The sequence below is a fragment of the Dermacentor albipictus genome, chromosome 8 (genome assembly GCF_038994185.2).
Source record: "Dermacentor albipictus isolate Rhodes 1998 colony chromosome 8, USDA_Dalb.pri_finalv2, whole genome shotgun sequence".
In the NCBI taxonomy this organism is placed as follows: Eukaryota; Metazoa; Arthropoda; class Arachnida; order Ixodida; family Ixodidae; genus Dermacentor; species Dermacentor albipictus.
In genome coordinates this window covers 130,421,443-130,446,549 of record NC_091828.1, presented here as the reverse complement: position 1 = coordinate 130,446,549, position 25,107 = coordinate 130,421,443, and the positions used below count along the sequence as shown (strand labels likewise).

At 44.9% G+C, this 25,107-nt stretch overlaps 1 protein-coding gene across 3 annotated transcripts; it reads right to left on the bottom strand.

The window, feature by feature from the left end:
- Window positions 1–94: 94 nt before the first annotated feature.
- LOC135898271 (DNA topoisomerase 1-like) lies at window positions 95–24,372 on the bottom strand. 3 transcript variants are annotated; one of them, XM_065427134.2, is made up of 11 exons: window positions 22,259–22,386; window positions 21,384–21,514; window positions 18,473–18,705; window positions 16,496–16,683; window positions 14,646–14,928; window positions 12,093–12,356; window positions 11,735–11,849; window positions 9,965–10,092; window positions 8,937–9,031; window positions 7,829–7,978; window positions 95–3,260 (listed from the first exon to the last, which is right to left on the bottom strand). In XM_065427134.2, exons 3-11 carry the CDS (start codon window positions 18,647–18,649, stop codon window positions 3,158–3,160), a joined length of 1,503 nt encoding a protein of 500 aa, XP_065283206.2. In that variant the 5' UTR covers window positions 18,650–18,705; window positions 21,384–21,514; window positions 22,259–22,386; the 3' UTR covers window positions 95–3,157. The 3 variants fall into 3 exon arrangements, with proteins under 3 accessions (XP_065283206.2, XP_070380563.1, XP_070380562.1); XM_070524462.1 differs by lacking the exons at window positions 16,496–16,683; window positions 18,473–18,705 and adding an exon at window positions 24,309–24,372 and having other exon boundaries at window positions 22,259–22,392; XM_070524461.1 differs by lacking the exons at window positions 7,829–7,978; window positions 22,259–22,386 and having other exon boundaries at window positions 21,384–21,508.
- Window positions 24,373–25,107: the final 735 nt, after the last annotated feature.

The window sequence follows — 25,107 nt, the reverse complement described above, 5'->3', positions numbered from 1 at the left end:
TATATGTGTTGGGTACATGATGAGAATACTTGGGAACAGCGTGGAGAGACCGGACAAGAACAGACATCTGCACAGTCTGTGCTCGTGTTTTCTATTGTCCAGTCATTTCCTGTTGTTCCAAAGTATACTCCTGTTTGCTCACTAGAAGTATTATGATAAGGCAATGGGTTGTACCACAAGGTATGGAGGAAGTTTTATAAAAGAAAAAAGTTGTGTTCTGCCACAAAGAAGCAGGTCAGTTTGGGCTAACTTAGGTGGGTACCACCTTTTCCCTTTATTTCCTTTATTTTCCTTTTCTTGGTCTCCACCTGCCTGGAGACCAGGCAACCAGAGAATCGCTTCAGTGAGAGTAAGGCCTTCAGTAGATCTAGATGTGTCCCATCTGAGAAACTTCTAGCCTGCAGAAAAGCTGTATCACTTGTGTGGTGTGTAGGGAGCATTGCTTTTGTGTGTGAATGGCAGCCTATAAACAGAGCAACTTTTCTGTTGGGTTCACTGTTGCCCTAAATGTTTGTGATCATGAAAATACTCATGCGACTAGCTTGTCATGATTTGTTGGTGCTATTGCAGTCTGCACAATGAACTTTTCAACAATGTCGGTAGTGCAGTAATATATAGGGAGTGGCTGGACATCCTCAGATTTAAAAAGATTGAGCAAAGTGTAACTGGACAGATTTTGCAAACAATGGTGGTGTGGTAGTTGTTTTCTCTGCATATCATTTGAAATGTGCCTATGGAACTCTCCCGACTTTTTCATAAATTGCAGCCCATGTTCCAAGGAATTTTTCCATGAAAATTTAAATATTGTTGAAACACTAGTGGTATTTAGATGCTGGAAAATTATTGGTAGCAAGGGTATGGGTTGGCCTCAGATGTGTACATACTGTATGTAATAGCGTTGATTCACATTTTTTCTGACACTATATGTGTCGTACTTACTTGCAGTGTGCTTGCGCACAGCACAAAGGAATACCTCTATAAAAATGTGTGGGGAGCAGGACAGGAGTGTTTATAGGTACAAGGCTGGCAGACTCGAAAATTTGAGCTGCAGTAATCTGCTAATGTGTGAAATTAAACATTTTAACAGTACCTTTCTTATTTATAGTTGTTTTCCCATTCAAATATCCAGCAGAACTAGAGCTAGGCTTTTCTGATTGAATCTGTTGTTCTTGTGTTGTACTCATTTGTGTGTAGCAATACGTGCATTGGCTGTTGTGTTGCGCGAGCTGGCAACGACATTTCTGTGCAAATTTCTGCAGTGCGTTGCTGCTTGTGATAGTGGTTTCCCACCTGTTTTGAGCATTTCTAAGCCTTTGTGATATTTTTTTCTATACATTCTTTCGTGTTGCCTTTTCATTTATGAGTGCCTTCTTTGTTATTACCTTTTTTCCTCATTTTGTGGCATTAGCTGTTGTGACAACAGTAAACATGAGTTTCAGCAGGCAGTATTCATTGTGCTATACTTGATTTGACTGAAGAAGAGAACAGTGGTGACTGTGCCATCCAATTGCTGTGCCTTCATGAAGTCTGTGCACTAGTATTAATAAGTGCACATGGTCAGAGTGAAACTTCATTGAATTGTTGTGTATTGCTTTTTCTTGGCAAAGCATTAGACAGCCTAAGTATGATTTGGCCATGGTATTGGTTGCATTTTAACTACACAAAATGTACAACCTGCGAGTTGGTAGATGTGCAAAACGGTACTTGGCATCAACTGCTATATGCTCATTATTATTTGTTGTGCCCATGTAGAAATCATAGTGTGGAGAGTTGTGCGCTGCTGTTTCTTGCATTGATTTCTGGTTTGGCATTCTTTTATTTCCATAAGCTGCTTTGTGGCAAATAAATTTTTTCCGATAATTTTTGTGCGCTTGACACATTCGTTGCAAGGAAAAGCTGCATATACGGGACGGGCTCCGCCACCTTGTGTGGGATAATGGACAATTTACGAGAAGGTGCTTCCAAGTTCAAAGGCAGCAATTCATGTGAGATAAATCTTTGGATATAATGCAGGCTCTAAATGTAATCTTTGAACACTTTCTCACATAGTCGCCACAGGGATTTAGGCATTTATGACACTGGTGGCAAACTTTTGCACATTGTCTCAAGAACTTCGAGACCTTGCAGCCAAAGACATGTACTATTGTAATAACAGCCATGTAATATGTAAAGCAGATGACCGGTGGTCTATTGGGGTTGCTGAACGGTTTCCAAGGGAAGTGCAATGGAGGACGGTAGAGAGCTAGGTGGTGGGATGAAATTTGCAAGCATGGGAAGGTGTCAGCTGGCACAAGACAGGAGTAATTCGAGGTCTTTGGGAAGGGCCTTCTTGCTGTAATATACATAAAATATGCTGGTGGTGGTGACAGGCCAAGTGCATCACACCAGTCTAGACCTAGTCACTTTAAGGATACTGTGCTGATAATGCACAAGAGTCATTTGCCAAAACGGACATATGTAAAGGCATGGAAACTGTATTGGCATTTCATTAAGGTTGTGACATGCATGTGTAACGAAGTGCAAACAAGATGCCATTCATTGGTTGTAAAGTTGTGTGCCAGTGCTGTCAAACAGTTTCCCATGGCGCACATGTCAAGACTGCCTTTTATGCAAGTGACAAAAGTAAGTTGTGGATAAATGGAAGCATACTGTATTAACCCTGAGGAAACGGAAAGGCAGAACTGAGACACTTGTTGATGCACAGGTTCCTTCTCTGCTGGTTACATGGCGTTCGGAAGGAAGAGTGAAGAAGGCAGTTGCGAAGGGTTTGCACGCGCACCACGCAGTGATATCACGGGCATATCTGTACTGCACAGAAGGTTCAACAAAGATAGTCAGGCGAGAGTTCGTAATAAGGTTAGATTCAATATGCAAGATCACTGGTTGCGTCTTGGAATGAAAATGACTTTGCTTGAACCTATATGGGTTGAGCCCTTGTTCATGCACCACAGAAAAATGGAGGGGGTAGGGGTCCTGTCCGCCTAAAGGAAACAAGCCATCGGTAGCAATTTTTGAATGCAATTCGCATTCCAAGTAGTGGTCAGTGACTGCTATAGTTAAGCTTGTGGGAGGTGTATTTTGGGCTAACAGCCAGAAGTTCAAACTGCCAGAACTGCTCCAACAATTGCTATGACATGCAAGGAAATGGACCTTGGCCCTAAAATTCAAAATCTGGGTCAGCTGTCTCTATCGCCCAGCAAAACTTTTCTCGCTGCGTCTTGTTGTAAACTTTCTCGATGAGGACATCCCATGTCTTGCACCTGGAATAAAGGTTGCGTGAGTGCTTGTCTGAGTGATAACTGTGTCTTACAAATTAGCAATACAATCTTTTGATTTATTCACAGCTGCCACAATGTTGTACAGCTAGCATGATGAAAAGCTGCGCATTATCTCGGTTGATTATAGCTGCGAAAGCTGTGAATGTAAAAACAAAACGGAGACTAACATCACATGAGTACCCTAAGGCCGTTGTACCTTGAGAGTGAACTGTGTCCACTTTTGCCGATACATGTACTCTGCAGTCACAATTAATAATGAAATCTCCTATATAAACAATCAATAATGACTGCAAAAGACAGTGTTGTCTACATTGAAATCCACCAAGATTTTGTTGAGAATGAAGCAAGTGCAAGATGACCGCCATGTGACCTCATACAGTAAAAGCTCGTTAATTCGAACCGCAAGGGGAAGCCGCTTCAGTTCGAATTAACGAAAGTTCGAACTAATGAAAGTGAAGGAGAGCAACAGTACACTGCGATTTGGAAGCAGTAGGGCATGTCAGAAATTTGGCGAGTCATAAAGTGATGGCCTGTGCCGCGGGCACACGCCATCTTCAAGTCGAAGCTCTGGGTCCGACTGTGCCACACCACCGATGTCCACCGAAATGAACGTTAGTCGAGGCTTAACACCATCACAATGAATCGCGACGGCCGATACCTCCTAAGCTGAAAACAAAGGTGCACAACCGATGAAAACTGCCGAGACAAAGGCGCTGAACATGTGAAGGTGGCGAAGGTCCTGATTTGTTGGTTCTTGATTGCAAGCGCAGCTGCGACGTATTTGATTCGCTGTGTTTTGGCGCTTGGTGTGCCATCTCCGCACATTAGCAGCTGTACAAGATTTGTAAAGCCTCCGAGATTCGCAACGGGCAAGAAGTCTCGGAGGTTACGTAGAACGGAGAGGCGGCAGTCGCCGCTGCCTTCTGGCTGACCCCTCGTCGGTAAGATTATTTTCTGATTTTGCCCTCTCTCGCCGTTCTCTCCGTTTCGGAGGCAATACAGCGTTGTGTGTAGGCAGTAGGCGCGTTTCTCTGGCCGTGTGCCAGGCAAGCGTAGTTCTAATTATCCGTGAGGGAACCTTCTCGCGTTCGAATTAACAGACTTTTTTTATACATAGACTTCTGTGGAGCTTGGCCGGACCAAATCGTACAGTTCGAATTATCCATAAATTCGAATTATTGAAGTTCGAATTAACGAGCTTTCACTGTATACTGTCTCTGGGATTGGCTCACTTTACTTTGTTAAAACTCTGCCAAAGGCCAGGAGGTCAAGGCAGAGCAAAGTTTGCTTTAATGAATTATGCCCTTAAAATGTGTATTGGTTGTATTGTAGCTATTTAGGTACTGTTCGCTTTTTTTGTTTTTGTTTTGCAAAATTCCTAGAACAGAGTCGGTCACTGGCACATATTGTGCAGATGGCTATATAAGCTAATTTGTTATATGTTTATCACATCCTGTCCCTTGTAGAGACAAACAAACCGTTTCTGGATTGAAAGATTGGATCAACACAGGGAAGCTACTGTTTAAAACTACGCAGTATGTTATTCTAATTTCAATTATAAGCATTTTATTGAGAGGACAGTGAGCAGATATTGTTGACTTTTGAGGGAGGTATGTGAGAACGGTGCCATTTTTATTTCAGCATAAATGCATTTCCGCAAGCTCATCTATAATCCCAAATTCCACCATTCAAGACGTCACACTGTGATAGGAAAAGGGTGGAAGTAGCAGCTGTGAAAGCTACGTTCACTGATTTATTGCTCAACAATGAGGTGAGATATCATCATTAAATTTTAAGGCACATACAACGTGCAAAATTGACATCTTTAGGGTCCTATGATTTCGAGTTTTATATTTCTTGAAATTTGGAGGGTAAAAATCGAGCAATGTTTTAGAAGAGCAAAACCCAGAAGAAATTGGAGATTTTCTCGCCTGGTGGCCAAAAGTACGGGATTTTTTTGGTAACCTTTACAAATAAGCAACATCAGTCACAGAAACATGTAATGGCAAAAAGAGCTTCTTACAAATCAAGTGAACTCATTTCTACAGATCCTCATTATAGCATATTGGAAAAGGAGACTTGTTTGGCAATCCATTCTTTACTTTATTCTCTTAACTTTAACTCGGGAAAATGTAGTGCACAGGCTTCGCATGAGGTGTGATAGCTTTTCATCATGTAAGCCCCCTGTTGATGTAGTACATTATCACACGCATGGAAAGCATTTCTGTATCCATTTTAGACCTGTTGGGGCCTTTCGGCCTTGTCTTTTGTTGTCCTGTTTTACTGGTTTCCAATACGCCATTTTGCAACAAAGTTAATGTAATCCCAAACAGACGAATCGGCCACACTTTGAACGTAACACAGAGTTGGGTAAAGATCCCCTCAACGTTGCAGCTATGGTTACACTGTTGCCAATGCAGAACAACATCAGCGCTGCGTTAATTCGCTTTCTAGTGCATTACCCCCATTTATATGTGCGCTATGGGCGGCAAATGCGATGCAATGCACAATCGTCATGTTCATGTAAATGTGGCAAAAAAAAAATATTATTCACTCAGGGCCAGCAGATGCTGAATATATTCTACTTTCATGTATGCCAGTTTTTGCCTGTGTGTTAAGCAAAAACGAGGCATGTACCACTATCATATATAAGTAATGTTAATTGTGTGATATATCCTTACTGTGTGCTTTTTTTGACAACGATATGCAGCATTCATTAGTTTTGTAACACCTGCATTTATTTTTATATTCTACAAAAGGGCATTCTTGCATGAGAAATGGGGTTTAGTTCGATTTTCGTAAATTTTGTTCGGGGTGCAAAATTCCGGAATTATAGGGTTTTACCAAAAAACAGAAGACCCATTGCACACGCGATGTTGCCACTCTTACATTTGTTCTGTAAAGAGTTTCATTACTAATGAACTAGTAGTTCCAACTCATTATACCTCTAATGAAACGGTTGCATGTTGTTTATAAAACAATAGTATGTTTGCAAGGTAAGCATAAAATGCCATTTCTCCAAGATACCTTCTTTTAAAAAAGTGAAACATTTGAGCGCATTATAGGTTTGTAACCGTGAACAGAGCCTTCTTATATTTCATGTTCTGTTACTTTTCGCAATGCTTTATACAAAGTTGAAGGCCTGACTTGACTTTTCATTTAGTTTACTTATAAACATTATGCATTAACTATTTTCAAATCATACCCTTTTGTATAATGAAAGTTACTGAGTCCTTGTACAGTTGGTAAAGGCAGAGCTTGGGCGTTTTTAAGTCGCAGTTTCACTCGAAAGGCGAAGCATTGATAGTGATGGCAAAGTATTAGACAAATACACAACATGAGGCTCGTAGTTTTATCGGCCGCGTAAACTTCAGTAAACATTTGCTTACTAATTAAATTAGCCACCACTGTCACGCATGCACGGGTAAACATAAAGAGATCAATGACCGCAAATGCTCGCTGACTACGCTGGTGCGACGAAGGCCAATCGGGCTTTGAGGAGTAAACGTTGCATCTCGCTTTGACGCATGTGCGACACTTCAGGTTGTGCTACTTCGAGGCGTGCTCATAGTGTGGCGTCGCAGCCGATGCGAATTTAGGTGCCGTTTTGCGGCTACAGGCTCGAGACACCGGCTTTTTGGCTCAATGAGCCATTTGACGCTTTCGCATAAACACTTGAAAATGTTCTTATCCAAACAAAAGGTAGCTTTTATACATTGCAGTCTTTGGGGCTTATTTTGTCCCACAAGGATATTCACAATTGCGTGCCTTTCCGTTCGCTGCGCGCTTGGCGTACGATTCCGGGTCACGAACGGCATGCGCGTCACCAGCATCGCATGGCACACTCTTGTCGGGAAAGTAGGGAGCGCAGCGCAAGAAAGTAAACGCAAGCAAGGCAGATGACGATCATTGTTGTGTGACAAGCCCCAAAGGGTGCAATTTTTTTTTCACAGTGTATATGTGAAATGGTTACCGAAAATGTTCATAGCTGTGTATGTCAAGTGTAAAAACAGCGCAACCGCACGCATCCCAAACTTTCCGCGCATAGAAATTCGATACACGGTTCCAGAGGTGTACCCCTGTTGAAAGATAGTGACACGCATAGTTATTCTCAAGTTTCTCGAATGTTATTCGTGGTTGTACCTGTTGTCTGTGTTGTCGCCGAGCTTTGTGTAATCAAATTTTGTGCTCGACGGGAATACTGGTATACATTAATTTAGAACTTACATTAGCATCGGCGATTACAGTGGAAGATTCGATGAGTGATGTATAAAAATTCTGACGTGCTTGACTCGCAGATCATATTTTGACCATCGCCCACTGTGCTCGCCTATACCATAATGATATGAGTGCCACTTGTTTTGATGGGCACAGGCTTGTATAATAAATATTTAACGTTTTCACGTAATGCTTTTGACTGTGTTTTTCCGTCACAACTAAAGTGTCACGACAACGTGCCAATATCAGTAATCTTGGCACGTAGTACAGTGAGTAGGGCAAGTGCCCACTACAATGTACTACATGTAGGCCTATCAGGGAAAAATTTTTACCATGCAACGCTGATTCTGGGGTCGATGTAATTGAGCTTCGAGGTAACAAGGACAACATCCTTGTTCTCCTCTTTGTCCATGGCTTGAAACTCTAATTTGTCCAGCTGCACTTGGAGCTTCTGCAACTGGTTCCTTTTGCTGTTCAACCGCCTGGGTGAGACATGACGTACTTTGTGGCGATCTCATTTTGGTTCGGTTGTTTCACTTTTTTATGACGTAGCATCCTCATATTGCAGAAGATAATCAAATTATGGAGCATATGCAGTACAAGACAGGCAAGCTTGCTTGTTCAGAACACGCATGTCGTGTTCTGAGCACTATGCTATATATACTGACCGCGCACTAACATGCAAGTGCATTCTCATTGTCATCTCTACGTTTTTAATAATCATTGGGTTTAACTTGCCAAAGGCGCACCTTAACTTTGAGACACATAGATTAGAAGAGTAAAAAGCCCGTGATTTTTAAAAATATTTGACAGTCCACAAAAAGCAATCAGTACGCCATATAGAACGTAAAGTTATAGCTATGTTATAGCTGCCGTATAGTTGAGTATCTTTACAACGAAATGACTTCTGTAATGAAGGAATAATTCCGTCCTGGTTCTGTTGTAACCTTTACAACGAAGTGACGTGTATAACTAATGGTTTCGGAGGGCCCAATAAGCACTTCGTTATAAAGGTGTTCGACTGATGAAACGCTGTGGAGGACGTCCTCGGATCAGTTGTGACCAGCTGATGCTCCTTAACATCCACCAAAATTTCGCAGGTGTATTTACATCCATGCTCCTTTAGAAGGTTGTGGCAACGGCCAGATGTGCACCTCTGGTTCAACAGGAAAGTCTGCTCTGATCATCGCCTTTATCGCGACTTGTTGAGCGACGTGCTTGAATGAGGAACGAACTTATCACACTGTCATGTCAAAGCATTCGACCCATCCGACGGCTATGTGGCGCCATGTCCACAGCGGGCGCGCACGCGCTAATTTCGCCACCTCTGCTTCTGATGGCTATTCATAGTCAATGGGCAACCCATAAAGGCGATGTTGCTAGAGAATAAATACCCCACTTCCTGCATGGAGGTATGAGAAATACGGCTGGATCACTCACAGTTTTTCTTTTTTCGACTTGGATTTGCTGCAACCAGTTTCCAGCTGTTCGATTTCCAGTTCGCACTTTCGGATCTGCTCTTCTTTCTTCTCTATCTGTGTATCGGAGGACACGGACAATGCTTAGTAAGCGATACGAATGTGGATTGATCCAAGCAGTGATTACTCCATCCTTAACGTAACTAGCGAAAATACTGCATGCTATATTGAGCAGAAGAGTGCTTTCATCGACAAAAGCGGAACTACTGCTAATAACTTATTGAATTTTCTTCTTCAACAGTTAAACGTTGCAAACACGTGGTGGACTTACTAAAATTTCGGTGTTTAAAATTTTAAACTACCACCCGCCTGTACACGCTGTCGGTGGCAGATTTGTTTCTATGCATGTCTCATGCACAGAGCTTTAGATGTTAAGTGCTTTGTCCAAAGACATCTGCGCACGTTCACTTTTTAGGCTGGCTAACTGCAGCGATAGTAAGAAAAAAAGAAAAAAGAAACACTGCTTGTTGTGATTCAATTTTGTTTTCCAGCTTCAAGTAACATTTTCTATGGTACAGACTGACTATTTCTATTGCTTAGCGTATCACTGATAATTTGTCGATCTTTTTTTTCTTATTTCTTTCTTTCTTTTTTTTTTACCGTGTGCAAGTGTTCTTGTAAGTCTACTCCCTCATTACTTTGATGTTGCGAAGAACCCGCTGCACCTTTCGTATCAAGTGTTTTTCTGTTAGTGTGTGTATGTGTTCAGATGACACCCTTGCTTGTAGCACTTCATGTATCATAATTTAGTTTCACGGTATATATTTTCCAACTGTATTTTCCTATGTGTTATTAATTTATGTGTCCTTAATTGAATATAAGATGCCGCACTTATAGTATTTATATAACTTAGGTTTTGTGTTTTTATTCATTACTGTATAGGTATGTATACATTTCATGATCACCCTCTGTTCTATGCCCCAAGGGTGCTCCTTTAAGGTATTTTCGAACAAGCAAATAAGTAAATAAGTAGGTGGACATCATGTTCACCATTGTTTGGATGCTCTCCATTTGCTTGTCGAAATTTTTAGGAACTGCTCGTCGGTGGTTGCACAGAATGGCGACTGCTCTGTTGGCTCGGTTGTAGGCCAGCAGCTTCTCAGGTAGCGACATACCGCCTGACAGTATAGAGTCGGGGAGAAGTATTTAGCAGTGAGCCTTCGCGCTCAATTACGCAACAGCTTATACGGGTCTACCCACAGCAGGAAACCAGTACAACATACACAGGATGCCCGAAAAGTAAATGCCTATGTTAAGTTTTTACTAATTAACAAAATTTAAAGTCGATATTAGTAGTTTTGTTTTGTACAGTGAAGGTGGAGAATTTTTATGTCGTCTCATGGCCGCGCATGCACTAAGCATGAAGAGCAGCAAACGTTGCAATTTGCTGCTGCTGACAGAAGAATCTGCAGTTCTTGCCCCTTGCAGAAGTCTCGCTTTAGCGCAACTCAGTTTGAGTATGAAGGAACAGGGACAGGTGACAGGATCATCCTGTCACCCGCCCCTTTTCGCTAGAGCGAGACAAGAAAATGATGCACCAACTCGCTCATTGAGCAATAGTTAGCTTGCGAAAGATCGACGCTGGCCACGCGCTGTTGTGGTGAACGTGCCACAAACCGCGCGGTGCCTACAATGGCTTGCACAGCTGAATTTGGCGTGTGCCTTCTTGTCTTCATATAGTGGGTGTCTGCTGTAGATCCACAACAGTTCTGAGACTTAAGAGGAAGCTTTAGCTCGGGTGCTCTTATCTGAATTCGTTTTTCTTGGCAACCACTGCACCAAACTGGGAGAAGTTTGTTGCATTTAAAAGAAAAACTTAAAATGTAGTGACTGTTTGTTTCGAATTTCTTATTTAGGTCCTCAATTTTTATTAAAAATCGGCAAAAATCGAAAATTTTCAGAAAACGAAACTATCAGGTTTGCAACTCTGTAACTCAGCAATGAAAAATGACATCACAATTCTGTGAATTGCATCTAATAGTACATCTAAAGCGGACAAATTGATGTCATACATGAATCCCCAAAAAATTTTGTAATATGAAAATACATCTTTTGAAGAACCCTTGTACGAATTGACATAAAATATAAATTGACATATTGAATTTGTCCGCTTTAAATCATATAATGGATGCCGTTTACAGAATCGCGATATCTGTTCGTGATGCAGAGCTATTAGTTTGGAAACACCGTGCTTCTATATTTTTCAAACTTCTGAATTTTTGAAGATTCTTTTAACAAAATTCAGGCCCTAAATCGAAATTATGCTTCCAACAGTCACTAGACTTTAACTTTCTCTCTCAAATGCAACAAATGTCATTAAATCAATCCGGGGGTTATATCACAAAAACCGTTATTGCGTTTTAAATGTATTTGAATAGGCCGTATCAAAGTTGGATCCGAGCTAAAGCTTCCTCTTAACTAGCTATGATAGGGCTGAAAATCTGGCCTTTGAGAACATGTGCATGTGCGACGAAAAAACAAAAACGAAAAAAAAACAAGGCAACCGAACCAGCCTATTTAATTTTTTTTGTCGCTTAGCGATAAACGGCCTTGTGCAAGCACTTGTTCAGAAGTTATAGTCTTGCCTAGTCGACAGTCTACGTTTGTCATTGACAGTTCCCATAAAGTAGGGGTATATTTGTGACTGTTTTGTTTTTCATTCTTTTTCGCATCTCACTGTTGCCAAGACTTGGTTGTGTTTCTTCGACGCCCTTGTGCCAGGGCTTTCCTTCATATGTGCCAGATGTCGCTGCTCATTACCTTCAGTCAGGATATCCAGTTGTTTTTGGAAGGTCATAGAAGCGTTGTAAGTACGAAAGACCTTTGCAGTTAGCCCTTCCATGAGTTTGTTGAGATGTTTGTTCAGGGTAGCAGTCTGCAATGAACATTACAAATCACATTCAACGCAAGAAACCACCGACTCTGCAGAGTATATGGCGTCTATAATTATGGCTGTTCATTGTCAACGGGTATTCTGCCTCAGTGAAGGACTAATTTGCACTTAAATGTCTCACTGCATTGACTCAATGCAGTGTGGACGCTGTGTACTTGAAATAAGGTTGTGAATGAAATTTTCGTAGCCACTGGTTTGATTTCGCGGGCACCGTGGTTCACTCACAGTGAGCAAATCGAAGAGGTCGTCCTTGGGCTCTTTGTTTTCCATGAAAAGCTCCAAGTTCCTGAAGACGCGCTCGTCCACCCGAACTGTGTTCGCGTATCGGACGGAGTCCTTTCCGGGAAAGTCGAACTCCACCAGGAACTGGCCATCCTTGCTGTCTGTCTCGAGTTCACGTAGTGCGATGTGTTCCACTCGCAGGGAGCAGCAGCCGACAGTGTTGGCAGTGGTGCCCTCTTCCTGCTCGTTCCCGGCTCTCAACGCAAGCTGCATAAATGAAGAGAAAGAGCGAAAGATAAAGAGAGAGAAAAGAGAGCTATATTTAGAAAGGGTGAGAGTGAGAAATGTGAAAGAATTAAGTAGAGAAAGAAAGAAGAAAGATAAATAGAGGAAGAGTAGAGAGGAAGGAAATGAGAAAGAACAAGTGGAAAGAGAAATAAGTTTCGTATATTTTTTGTTATTTTGCGGGCGTCCAAAATACCATAAACGCAACTTCTACTTGTTGGTGATTTCATGCTGATGTCGTCCTCAAGAAATCCGCACCGAATGGAATATACTTGAACAAATTGTGGTAACAGCGCAATTACAGATAGGACAAAGCAAGCGGGAGTGCGCATGCGCCGACTATCAATTGGCACTTATTCGAATGGAATGAAATATATAAAACAGTCAATGACTTTCCCGTGGCTACCCCGACCTATCTAGAGTATTATCTAGTTACAAAATCGCTTTATTCGAAGTTTGTCGCGGTCGTGACCGTAGACCGGTGGCATACGCCGTTGGGACCCAGGGTACTCGCGGTAGCGGGCCGGTGCTGCGGCTCCTTCCTTGGGCAGCCGAAGGCCTCGATGATGATCGGCAGAGACAAAGTGAGGTATAGTCAGCAAACTGTTTAGTGAAACTTGAGAAAAACCATGAACATTTGGGAATTAATAACTATAGAGAAAATACATTGAGCGAGCTCTGACAGTCCAGAGCTTAGGTAATTGTTTACTACATGTTGTCTTTACATGTCCGATTACACTCTTCAACACTGCAGCTCCCCTTTTTGAGCAATTAGTTTCTCCCTTTCGCAGCAATTAGTTTCCCCCTTTCGCTCGTCAAGGGAATTCAGTATCCTTCTTCTCGGCCTATAGGAACTGTCTCAAAGTTTGCAAAATCCTACCCATGGTGTCGCACCACTCTGCCGGACTCCGCTTCTGGTGTACAACCTTCGACGCGCCCACGATGCAATAAAAATGGGACTTTGTGTGAAACTGGGGTCGACGCTGTTCCGACGAAGTCGTCAGCGTATAGCTCTTAGCAGGAATTAGCAGGTTGCACAAAGACGATGACCCCTTCATCATTTGGGGACCCAAAGCTCGCCTCGTTCGTCAGCCGTGGGCCATTGAACAGACGCATACGCGATACATAATCGCTTGTCAATTATCTTGATGTGACGTAGGTTTCGTCGCCAGCTCTTTGGCATTGAAAAGACGAAGCAACATGAACGGCATTCCATAGCTGCACGCTCTACGGTTTGCATCTTTTGTCAAGAAGGACCACCAGGCACAACAGGGCTAAATGCCAGTCGTAACAATGCGTGTTTAACCGCATTATTCAGCGCAGTGGCGCTGGACTTCGCTTAGTAGGAAATGCGAAGCGGCAAATTTGCAAGAGACTGCACGGTGCAGCATGCATAAAAACCGTTTGCGTATCGTCATACAAAGGAGCGCTACGAAGTTTACTCCATCATGTGACCGTAGTTGCTTGAGGCTAACAGCAACTTGTCGTGATAACTGAAACACGAAGCAAGCATCAGCTCATGGGCGTGAGCCCTCGCGCGGTTGGATTGCGCGCCGCGCATTTACAGTTTGTCCTTTTAGAGCCTTTCTGCTTTTAACGCATTTCCGCTTATAACGAAGTTAATTTTATGCCGCGACGACGACTTCGTTATTACGAGTGTTTACTGCATTTCGGCTTCAGCGTTCGAGTGAACGCCCATTTATAACGCTTGTGTCTACGGTTTGCATCTTTTGTCAAGAAGGACCACCAGGCACAACAGGGCTAAATGCCAGTCGTAACAATGCGTGTTTAACCGCATTATTCAGCGCAGTGGCGCTGGACTTCGCTTAGTAGGAAATGCGAAGCGGCAAATTTGCAAGAGACTGCACGGTGCAGCATGCATAAAAACCGTTTGCGTATCGTCATACAAAGGAGCGCTACGAAGTTTACTCCATCATGTGACCGTAGTTGCTTGAGGCTAACAGCAACTTGTCGTGATAACTGAAACACGAAGCAAGCATCAGCTCATGGGCGTGAGCCCTCGCGCGGTTGGATTGCGCGCCGCGCATTTACAGTTTGTCCTTTTAGAGCCTTTCTGCTTTTAACGCATTTCCGCTTATAACGAAGTTAATTTTATGCCGCGACGACGACTTCGTTATTACGAGTGTTTACTGCATTTCGGCTTCAGCGTTCGAGTGAACGCCCATTTATAACGCTTGTGGTGCCCTCATTGTGTTGTTAATCAGTCAGTCAGTCAATCAATCAGACTTCAAAGCTCGCTCCCACACCTACCCTGTCAATGAAGTAGAGCGCCACGGACCGCTGACGGACGCTAACGTCTCGTGACTCCCAGCCGTTTCTGTAGCTGCGCCGTATGCGGTTCACGCGGGACTTGAGCTTGCGGGCGAGTTCGAACTTGCGCACGTCCATCTCCGCCCGCAGCTTGGCGCTGGCGTTGAGCGTGACGTACTTGGTGCGGCCCAGGACATTCCACGAGGCCAACCAGGAGACGCCCTGGTCGTGGCGCACTTCTTTCCAGCTGTGTCCCCGCGGTGGCTTCGGCACCGGCGCTTCCCTGCGACATGCATGTGCAGCATTTCGCTTTCCAGCGAGCGAACCTACGGAACCACTGTATAGTTTGAAAACTGCACTTCTTTGTTTGTACGTCCACATTGCAATCTGCCGTTCGACAACGCTATTGCAGAAGTGATTCGGCTGTATTCGAAGAGCATTCGCTCCCGGTGCGGTCTGCCAAGCAGCGGCTGTGCGGCGGTCGCCACTCGAACCCCCTTTTTTTTTGTCTGCGGCTCGTAGCCGAATGCGGTGAACATCTGCGCCCGAGACAGCTGAATGGCCCCATCAAGAGAATGGGCCCAAGCAGAGAAATTCTCACGGATACAGCGTGCCCCTGCATGGTGCGAGCTTTCAAGCGCCAGGCGTAATAACGCCAGCAGCGTCGCATGAGAAGCGACGCGCAAGCCTGGGTCGCTGTTCTTTATGTGATCGTTTTGAGAACACTGAGACGGGCTGCCTATGGTAAACAAAATTATAGAGGGCGTGGGGGGGGGGGGGGGTTACAAATCAAACATTCGCGCATCTCCCACTTTCGCATGGAAGCGAGGTTGACCGTCAAATAATGTATCGTCTCCTTCAACAGGGTGTCCCAGCTAACCTTAGCCAGACATAAAAATATGCCGATGCACTTTAAGACTACGCGACCAACTGCACATTGCTGACTATTGTATGGAGTAAGCCGCACTACTTATTGTATTTCCTTAATTGCATAATTAGCCAAGATTAATTAACAATCTTCGAAAGCAACGAATTTAGTCAGAAAATTCCAATTAAATATTTGTAGAGTACTTCGTAAAACGTTCGATTCAGCAGTTTCGTAATTTCTATTTATTACGCATTAATGTTTTGCCGCTTACCGCAGACGCCCGCGAAAATAAAACAATACCACCTGACATGTCAGATTGCGCGCCGTGATTTCAAAGTTGATTTCGAGTTGATTCAAACGAACACAGCACCTAGCGGGGCCTGCTGCAAGGGAAGCACGTCGGTGGCGTAAATCGCATAGCCAACGCCTGCGTCACTGCCCTGTAAGCGGCAGCACGCCCTGCTGGATATGCTTTGCTCGTTTGTACGAGAAATGTTTGGGAGCGCGGCAATCACGACGCGCAGGTGGGTATGTCACTTGGCATTCTTTTTTTTTATTTTATTTCGCAGGCCTCAGCAGTAAGCGAGAAAACAGATACTTAATATATATATATATATATATATATATATATATATATATATATATATATATATATATATATATATATATATATATATATATAGAAACTGTTTAAGCGGACGTTTTGCAAAGCGCTCAACAATTCTAATTGGAATTTTTTTGCCTAACTTCGTTGCTTCCGAAGTTGGTTAAGTAATATTGACTAATTGTGCAATTAAGCAGAATGCAAAAATAGTGCGACTTACTCCATACAATAGTCAGCAACATGCATTTGGTCGCGTCGTCTTAGAGTGCATAGGCATATATTTAAACTCTGGCTAAAGTTAGCTGGGACACCGCGTATAGTTGTGTTTCAGCTACTCCGAAGGTGTGTTACTTCGGAAGCGCCATTTGTAGGGCTCACTTTCCAATGTTGATTATGACGTCTTCGGGCAGAACACGGCGTTTCACCATGCCCATCTTGGGATGTTGTCCGCGACCGCAAAACAATCCGGGTGGTTCTATCTTGAAGTTGGCGATCTTCTGCCTGTGGCCGTCAACGATGCAGTAGCCGTACTCTTGTGCCAATTTGTCTCTCTGAAGTTTCATCGCCTGCCGACAAAAAGGACTAGCATAATTGAAAATACGTAAACAAATAAATACTATTTATAATCATTCGTCGTAGTGGACCAGTAAAGCTTCATACAAATATTACCAAACGGTAAAATGGCGCTGCAGTTTTTGCACCATGACAAGTATCAAAAACGTTTTTTTGTTTTATTTGGTGGTCGGCTTCATCGATTACGTGCTTCTTCAATTTTTGTGTTGACTTGTGTTGCAGGCAAAGTCTGCGGTATAACTTACGGGTTACTTGTGATGCGCCTCGAAAGCTGTCCCTTCGTGCCGCAAACGACGTTCCGCAAACGTCGGCCGCAAGCGACATTTCTCGCCTGCTTTCTCCGATATCGAAGCCGAAAACCTCGTCATGTTTACCTCGCTAGACACGCGCCTCCTCTTTTCTTTTTTTCTCCTGTGGCAGTTTTGCGCGCTCTGCATTTCAGAGGAAGCTGCAATGGACGGGCTCTGTTCGCTTACGCTGCAGGTAGTGGACCTGTGGCTTCGCTTACACGAACCCAACGCGAACGGGGTTGAGTCAGAAATCGGACTGACCGGGCCCCGACACGACCACGTTTACGTGAGCTCGCTTCTGACGGGTGTGGACAGTGGCGGCAAGCGGCGTCGAGACGAAACATCAACGCGTATTTCGTGGCTCTTACCGTCACGTGGAGGAAGTTGCATTGAACAGTGCTGGTCCCTGCCTCGTCCTTTTACAATTGCCGCTGCCGGCACATAAGAGCGCTGGCGTCTCATTGGTACCGCGCAGGTTTCAGCGCTGGTTGGTCCGACCCGTACGCGCGCTGCAGATGGGTCGGGCTGCGCCAACCCACCACGTGCAGTCTGGAAGGCTCAGTCCGACTCGATGCTCGCTCAACGCGACCCGACGGTGTTTACGTGAACTCGACAGGCCGATTCCATCCCGACAAACCGACTCGACCCGCTTCTGTCGGGTTCATGTATGACGCGGTAGATGAGACTCAAAACTTGGTCGCTGCTGGCGAGGTGGTTGAGCGCTCGAAAAATAAGGGCGCGCAGGCTTTCGCTTGAATCAAGTTGTTTGCGTGGTACGCGCGTGTGCCATTATCAAGGCTGCCTTTGACTCCTCCCCCACACTCGGGCTGCAGCTGTCTTGCGGAGGAGACAGCATGCTGGGCAACAGACACGTGCGTCGTGTGTAATAAATTGAATGCACATTCGTGTAGCGTTCATACAGACATAGAGACATTTGCGTCATTGTGCTATAACTGTTGCGTGATCGCGCTACATTTGCATCGTTAGCATCGTAATTGCACGAAATTGTACTGCGTTTGCGTTATTAGAGTTCCGTTCGCGCAAACCGCCGTGGTTGCTCAGTGGCTATGGTGTTGGGCTGCTGAGCACGAGGTCGCGGGCTCGAATCCGGGACACGGCGACCGCATTTCGATGGGCGCGAAAACATTCGTGTACTTAGATTTAGGTGCACGTTAAAGAACCCCAGGTGGTCGAAATTTCCGGAGACCTCCACTACGGCGTGCCTCATAATCAGAAAGTGGTTTTGGCACGTAAAAACCCCATAATTTTAATTCCGTTCGCGCAACACTTCCCTTAACATTTTTATGAATGAAAGCTTGAGGATTTCCGAAATTCGGGAAAGGACCGTTCAAGTGGAAAAACTCATTGCGGTCTTCGGTATTCAACGGGCGACGAACTGTGATTGCGCGTCACACGACGTGCCTCTTCAGCGTGGCACACATTCGAAGGCATACGCCGATCGCGCGCGCGTATACAGCGTGCGCACACTGGCCTGTTTTTGCTGCTTCGTCATTTCCGCCTTTCTCCCGTAGTGTGCGCTGAGCTCCCCAAAGTCGCACTTCCTCAGGTCGGTGATGAGCGCCGCTTCCTTGCGATTCATGCACTTCCGCCAGTCGCGGAAGAAATTCTCGTTGAACCTCTTGTGGGACGTGTAGTCACGTTCGAGCATGCGCGCGTAGAAGCCGGCCACTTCCTCAGCCTTGGCGCTGAGTCTCACCGTGACACCTGCACGTGCACGGAATACATTTTTTTTTGTGTGTGCATATTACAGCAAACATCGTTATAACGGAGTTATCGGGACAGGAAAATTACATAGTTGTAAGCAGTATTTCGATAAAAGCGGAGCTGCTATAAAATAGTCGTAGTTCCGAGGATATGCGTGCGGCAGCAGCAGCACGGTAGCTCGTAAAAAAGTATATTGTAACAAAGTCACACTCGAGGCGGTGGCGAAATTCTGGTGATGCCCGTGGACAGCTGTCCCTTCTGCCGGTTATCACGTGATGCGGTCAGTACCCCGATACCTAAGTGCATTCGAGGCAAGTTCGAAGGGGCCCCCGTGTCCCGAAACGTCCATCCCGTCCACAACGAGGGCAGACGCAAAGCCAGAGCAGCAGCGATCCTCAATCAGATCACGCAACAAGACATCACAGCAAGCTTCGTCGACGCCGTACAGTACAGCAATGGGAAGACCTTTGCCGTCGTCGTAGTCGGCTCCAGCGGCAAGATTTCCAATAGCGCCTCAATTCGCACTTCAGACCCCGAAGTCGCCGGGCAAGCCGCCATCGCCCTCCCCTGCTATAGACGATCGTGGGTTCGAGATCTATAGCGATTCCAAAACGGCAGTTAGGGCTTTTCAGAAGGGTTACATCGCCGAGCAAGCTGGTCGTCATCTTAGCGTATTGAGTATACGTATGCTCTCACGCATCAGTCGATTCACTGGTTTCCCGCTCACGTAGGGTCGGTTGAGGGTGCTCCCCCGAACTTCAATGAGTCTGCTTACGAGGCTGAGCGCGAGCTCGCCGATCGACTGCCCTCCATCCGACCACAGGGACGCTCTCGCTACTCACAACGAAGTTATGGAATTCTTCATGTCTAGAAGGGTCTTTCCACTCCCTCACCTCAAGTTGAATAGGGTGCAAGTCGTTTCTCTTGGACTATTACAGACCGGCACATATCCGTGTCTGGCTGTTCTACATTACCCGACGTATATCGCGACGACGCCTGCCCGTCCTGCGGGTAGACCTCCACTCTAGCACATATGCTCTGGAAGTGCGGGTCGAGATTCCCCAAGTTCAGGAAGGAGGAGTGGGACTCGCTTCTGCGTAGAGCCGCTTTGCCCCTCTGTAGACAAGCAAATCCTGGCTGTCCGGCGTGCCCGCGACCGGGCCAGTTGGCTAGACCTGCCGGTCCCGACGTGGGACGGGTGCGCGACGAGTTCGCGTTCTCGCTGGACGTTCAATAAAGTTCACTCACTCACTCACTCACTCACGTGATGCAGCTAGCGCGAAGAAGCTGCCGCCACGTACCTGCAGTATTGTTAATGAACCCCAGGGGTCGAAATTAATTGGAGTCCTCGACTATACGGCGTGCCACTTGGTCGTGCTTTTGGCACGTGAAACTCCATGATTTATAATGACACACACACACACACACACACACACACACACACACACACACACACACACACACACACACATAATATATATATATATATATATATATATATATATATATATATATATATATATATATATATATATATATATATATTAGTCACATAATGAGAACCCAACAAACACTGACACCAAGTACAACATAGGGGAAATTGCATGTGCTTAATAAATGAAATAAAGTAATGATTAATTAATGGAAATTAAAGTGGATGAAAAAACAACTTGCCGCAGGTGGGAACCGAACCCACAACCTTCGCATGTCGCGTGCGATGCTCTACCAATTGAGCTACCGCGGCGGCGTTTCCCCATCCACTTTCTTGGGTATTTATGTGTACTAGTAGAACCCTGGGAGTGTTAGCCAGCGCCCCCACTCACAGACCTTGGCGGCGGACGTGGAACGTCTTTTTTGCCGCAGGCGTCACGAGAACGTGATCTTTTTGGGTGAAGGCAACTGGTCAATAAACCCTTTCTTCTCGTCTATATATATATATATATATATATATATATATATATATATATATATATATATATATATATATATATATATATATATATATATATATATATATATATAATTGCAGCAGCAAGCCGAGTGCGATGTCACTACACTTGAAGTAATTTTGCCTAAAATACATGTACTGTGGTCAGGACCATAAAGTTAGAATAAAGTGGCTTCGTTATAACGAGAGTTTACCGCATAACGAAAAAGAAATACAGAGGTCAGTCATAGAAAAGCCTTGGCGGCCGCCTATAGCAATGGTGGCTGCGCGAAAGACGACGGCGAGGACAACGAGGACCACAAGACGACAACGACGGCACGATGATAATCCATAAAGGGAAACCTGGGGGGTGAATGCTGAATATACGACAGAAATAGCAACGCGGGCACACGAAGGCGCAACGCGAAGGAATATTTCTGTGACGTGATTTGCAGCGCGAAGTACCGAAGCGGGGGAAAAAAATAACGAAAGGTTGTCGAAAGCACGACGAACACGAACATACACAGACTTGTTATTCCTCCGCTTCGGTGTTTCGCGCTGCTAATCACGCCATGAACATAAACCAACTAGCGCAGACGGCACGAAGGCGTACTGTGGCTGAATCTTGCAAGACGAATAGGTGACGAGATGATGAAGACGTCATTGCAATAAGCCATGAAATTTGGATGAAGCGCCCCTAACAGCTGGCGTACGGGAATGCCACGAGAACTTAACGCCAAAGTGCGCTCACCTTCGTAGTAGAAATGCACGTGGCGCGGTAATCGCTCGTACGGGGGCGCGAACAGCGGTCCCCTGTGCTCCAGCGTGTGCCACTTCTTGCGCCTCTTGGCATCGTTGCCGCCAGGTTCTTCGTCTTCCCACCTGGGATAGTGAGCACCAAATAACTGTACTGGCAAAACGTGTGCGAGTCAGAACTGTGCACTAAGAACTTCTCAAGGGGTCCTTTGGCCACAAAGTATCCGTTTTACAATGGCGCGTAGCACTTGCTGCCCGTTTTGTCGCTGACCGCATAACCAGTTATGTAAACACGCAGGTGCTATAGTAAGACTAGAAGACGCAGTATTAGTTCTCAAATGAATTTGACCGAGCGTTTCAGGTCGTCATGCAGGATGGAGTGATTATCAGTAGCACGTCTGCTACGCTATTTCTAGTCCCCCAGTAAAGGGCGGCTGTGGATGTACCACATGACATTTGGGCGAGGAACATCCCGGACGCCTTTCCAGGCATGCAATAGGGCATGTGTTCTCGGAAATCACTTGAATCACAATGATGTGTTTAATTTGCATGCGGTGATTCTAGCTTCACGCCACCCTGTCCCTTAACAGTTCAACCTGGTAACAAAGTGGTAACAAATGTGTGTTCAATCAATCAATCAATCAATCAATCAATCAATCAATCAATCAATCAATCAATCAATCAATCAATCAATCAATCAATCAATCAATCAATCAATCACGATTTCGCTTACGGTGTCTTCCGCTGAATTAGCCGCATTTTTCTCTAAGGGCCCGAATGAACCACTATCGTTTCCGAATTTTTCTACTGCATAGGCAATTAAAGTCGTAATTTCTCCAGATGCGAAAATGCGCCTCCCGAAGACCGTACCATCTCCACAGTGCCGCGTCGTCTTCCACCTTCTCCGTTGCTAGCTCTCTTGACGCAGCCTTTTGCAGCCCTCGGGCCGACTTTGACTTCAGCCTAGAGCATGATTCGCTTGACGGCTGTTGATGTCTTCAGTGCTGAAATATGCGGCACTTTATTAAAAACTGCGAAGCGGGGACACCCGCAGCTACAGCGTATAATCTAATGCGCATGCGAAATACTTGAAGAGTGTCGTGAACAGTCGCCGGCTGCGACGGTAATTCTCGGGATGCGCAATCTCGCAAACGAGAAGCGAGCACTCGCCGCGCCGCCGCCGTATACGCGCAGCCCACACAGCACGCCGGCGTCGGCGCGATCGCGCTGGAATAACACGAGCCCGCAGTGAGTGAGTCAACAGGCGGAGGTAATGAACCCACGACACAAAACGAAATCTACATTCAACTAAATGTTGATCTTTTAAAGGGACACTACGTGAAGAACAACACTGAGTTTGTTAACCTGCCGCTGTTCCTAAGACTTAACGTGCTTTTATGAAGCAATAAAATGGGTGGTTGTAAAAGAAAAAAAAAATAAATCAAGGGCTGAATTTCCCTTTCGAATCGTGCGCTTCACTGGTGCGGTAGTGTAACATCACGAGTTTTAATATAAGGTGTGTTCGCGCCTGCTTAGGAAGTTATCAAGACTAAGCCATTAAAAGCAATGTGATCGCTGTTTATCAATAAACTATATACAGTCACTAGCAGACGCTGCCCGACTTCTATGACGTCAGGAGGAACTTCAAGGCCTTGTTACGTTCTTGCCTCTTGCTTCCTAAGGCATGCGTTGACTATAAGACTGGCGCTTCTATAGCATTCCAGAAGAACTGCTGGCATCCGCCGCGTTTGCTTGGTGGCTGTGGTGGTGGGCTGCCAAGCACGGGGTCGCGGGATCGAATCCCGGCCATGGCGGCTGCATTTCGATGGGGGTGAAAACACCCGAGTACTTAGATTTGGATGCACGTTGAAGAACCCCGTGTGGTCAAAATTAACCCGGAGTCCCCTACTACGGCGTGCCTCATAATCAATTCGTGGTTTTGGCACGTAAAACCACATAATATAATTTTTAAGGGTAGTTTACAAATTCAGCTTATTTCTTCTTATCCATAATGGCAAAGCCTTTAGTGCAATTCAGAAAAGACAGGGACGGGACAGAGACACAGGACAGCGCTGTCCTGTATTTTTTGAATTGCGCTAAAGGCTTTTCCATTATGAGTGAACCGTACCGACTAGCCCAGGAATCAGCTTTGTTGTTCTTCTTACCGTCGCTAAACACAACAGATATCATTCATCAATACAGTACAGTAATTCATCAATACAGCGTCAATACAGTACTATATAGCTCCTGACCATATATTCATTTTTTAGCCCTCTTATGCAATTGTGTTTGTACATGTTTGGTTTCTGGCTACCGAGGGCGACTATTTATCCACGCCCATGCGTTTAGGTGACAGAAGTAACGAAAAACAGGAGGTAAAAGAAAAGAAATATAAACCCTGTAAACACGCATGCATTGATGAAAAAATAAAACAGACACTCACTACCAACTGAGATAGACGAACAAAATCTTTGTTGCCTTGTTTATTTAATATTTAATCTTCGGTTTCCGCGGTGTTCGCGCATTGCACGATATGCTTTGTTAGCCAAAAAAGTGTTGTGTGTCTGAAACCTTGAGCGGTGCTACGCAGACTGGTCTCTCGACGCTCTTATATAGCAAAGCATTAATTTGGTGCCACTGAGCCCTGCCACATAGAGCGCAGAGTAAATCAAAAGAGACGTTAACGGTGAACTATTAAATCATAATCTAGATTAGTAGATTACGTTTCTGTAACCTTGAATACTTCAGCTTTAATGTGAGCGGATGCTTGGGCAGTCCAATAAATACGCTGTGGCGAGCCCTTACAGAAATAATAGATGCTATTCAATTGCATAACAACGAAGAAAAAAGGATATTGTCCCGACATCAAGCTTCACATGAGCCATGTTTTGGGGTAACAACAGCATACGGCAACTCTCACCGAGCTCTGTCCGGCTGTGCACTGGCAGTTGATCGGCCAATATGCGTGCGGGTGTTGCTGTTCGGAATGATTGAGGCGAATACCCACAATTGGCCACTAATATGGCGCAGAAGAAGAGGTGAATTAACAAAATGGAAATTGTCAATTGCAGATAAAAATTCTGGAGCACGGGAAGGAGTAGAGTATATATGTATATATATAACGAGAAGAAAGGGGGTTAACCGAGGAGACCGATTTTTATTAATCATAAGAAGCCAACAAACAAAGATGTCAAGGACAACACAGGGGAAATTACTTGTACTTACGAATTGAAATAAAGAAATTATAAATTAATGGAGTTGAAAGCGGATGAAAAAACAACTTGCCGCCGGTGGGGGACGATCCCACGTCTTCGCATTACGCGTGCGATGCTCTTACCAATTGGGCAACCGCGGCGCCGTTTCCCCATCCATTTTCTGGGGTAATGTTTCACTGCCAGAACTAACCCTGGGTTAGTTCTGGTAGCGCCACCACTGACAAACCGTGTGAGTGGATGTGGAACAAATCTTTCCTCCGCAGGCGTCACGAGTACGCGATCTTTATTTTAGTTCTGGTATTTCAAAAAAAAAAGAAGAAAAAAACCTTATATTCCCCAGAAAGTGAATTTGAAAACGGCGCCGCGGCAGCTCTATTAGTAAGAGCATCGCACGCGTAATGCGAAGACGTGGGATCGTTCCTTACCTGCGGACAGTTGTTTTTTCATCCGTTTTCATTTCCATTAATGTATCATTTCTTTAAACCAGTTAGTTAGTGCCACTCG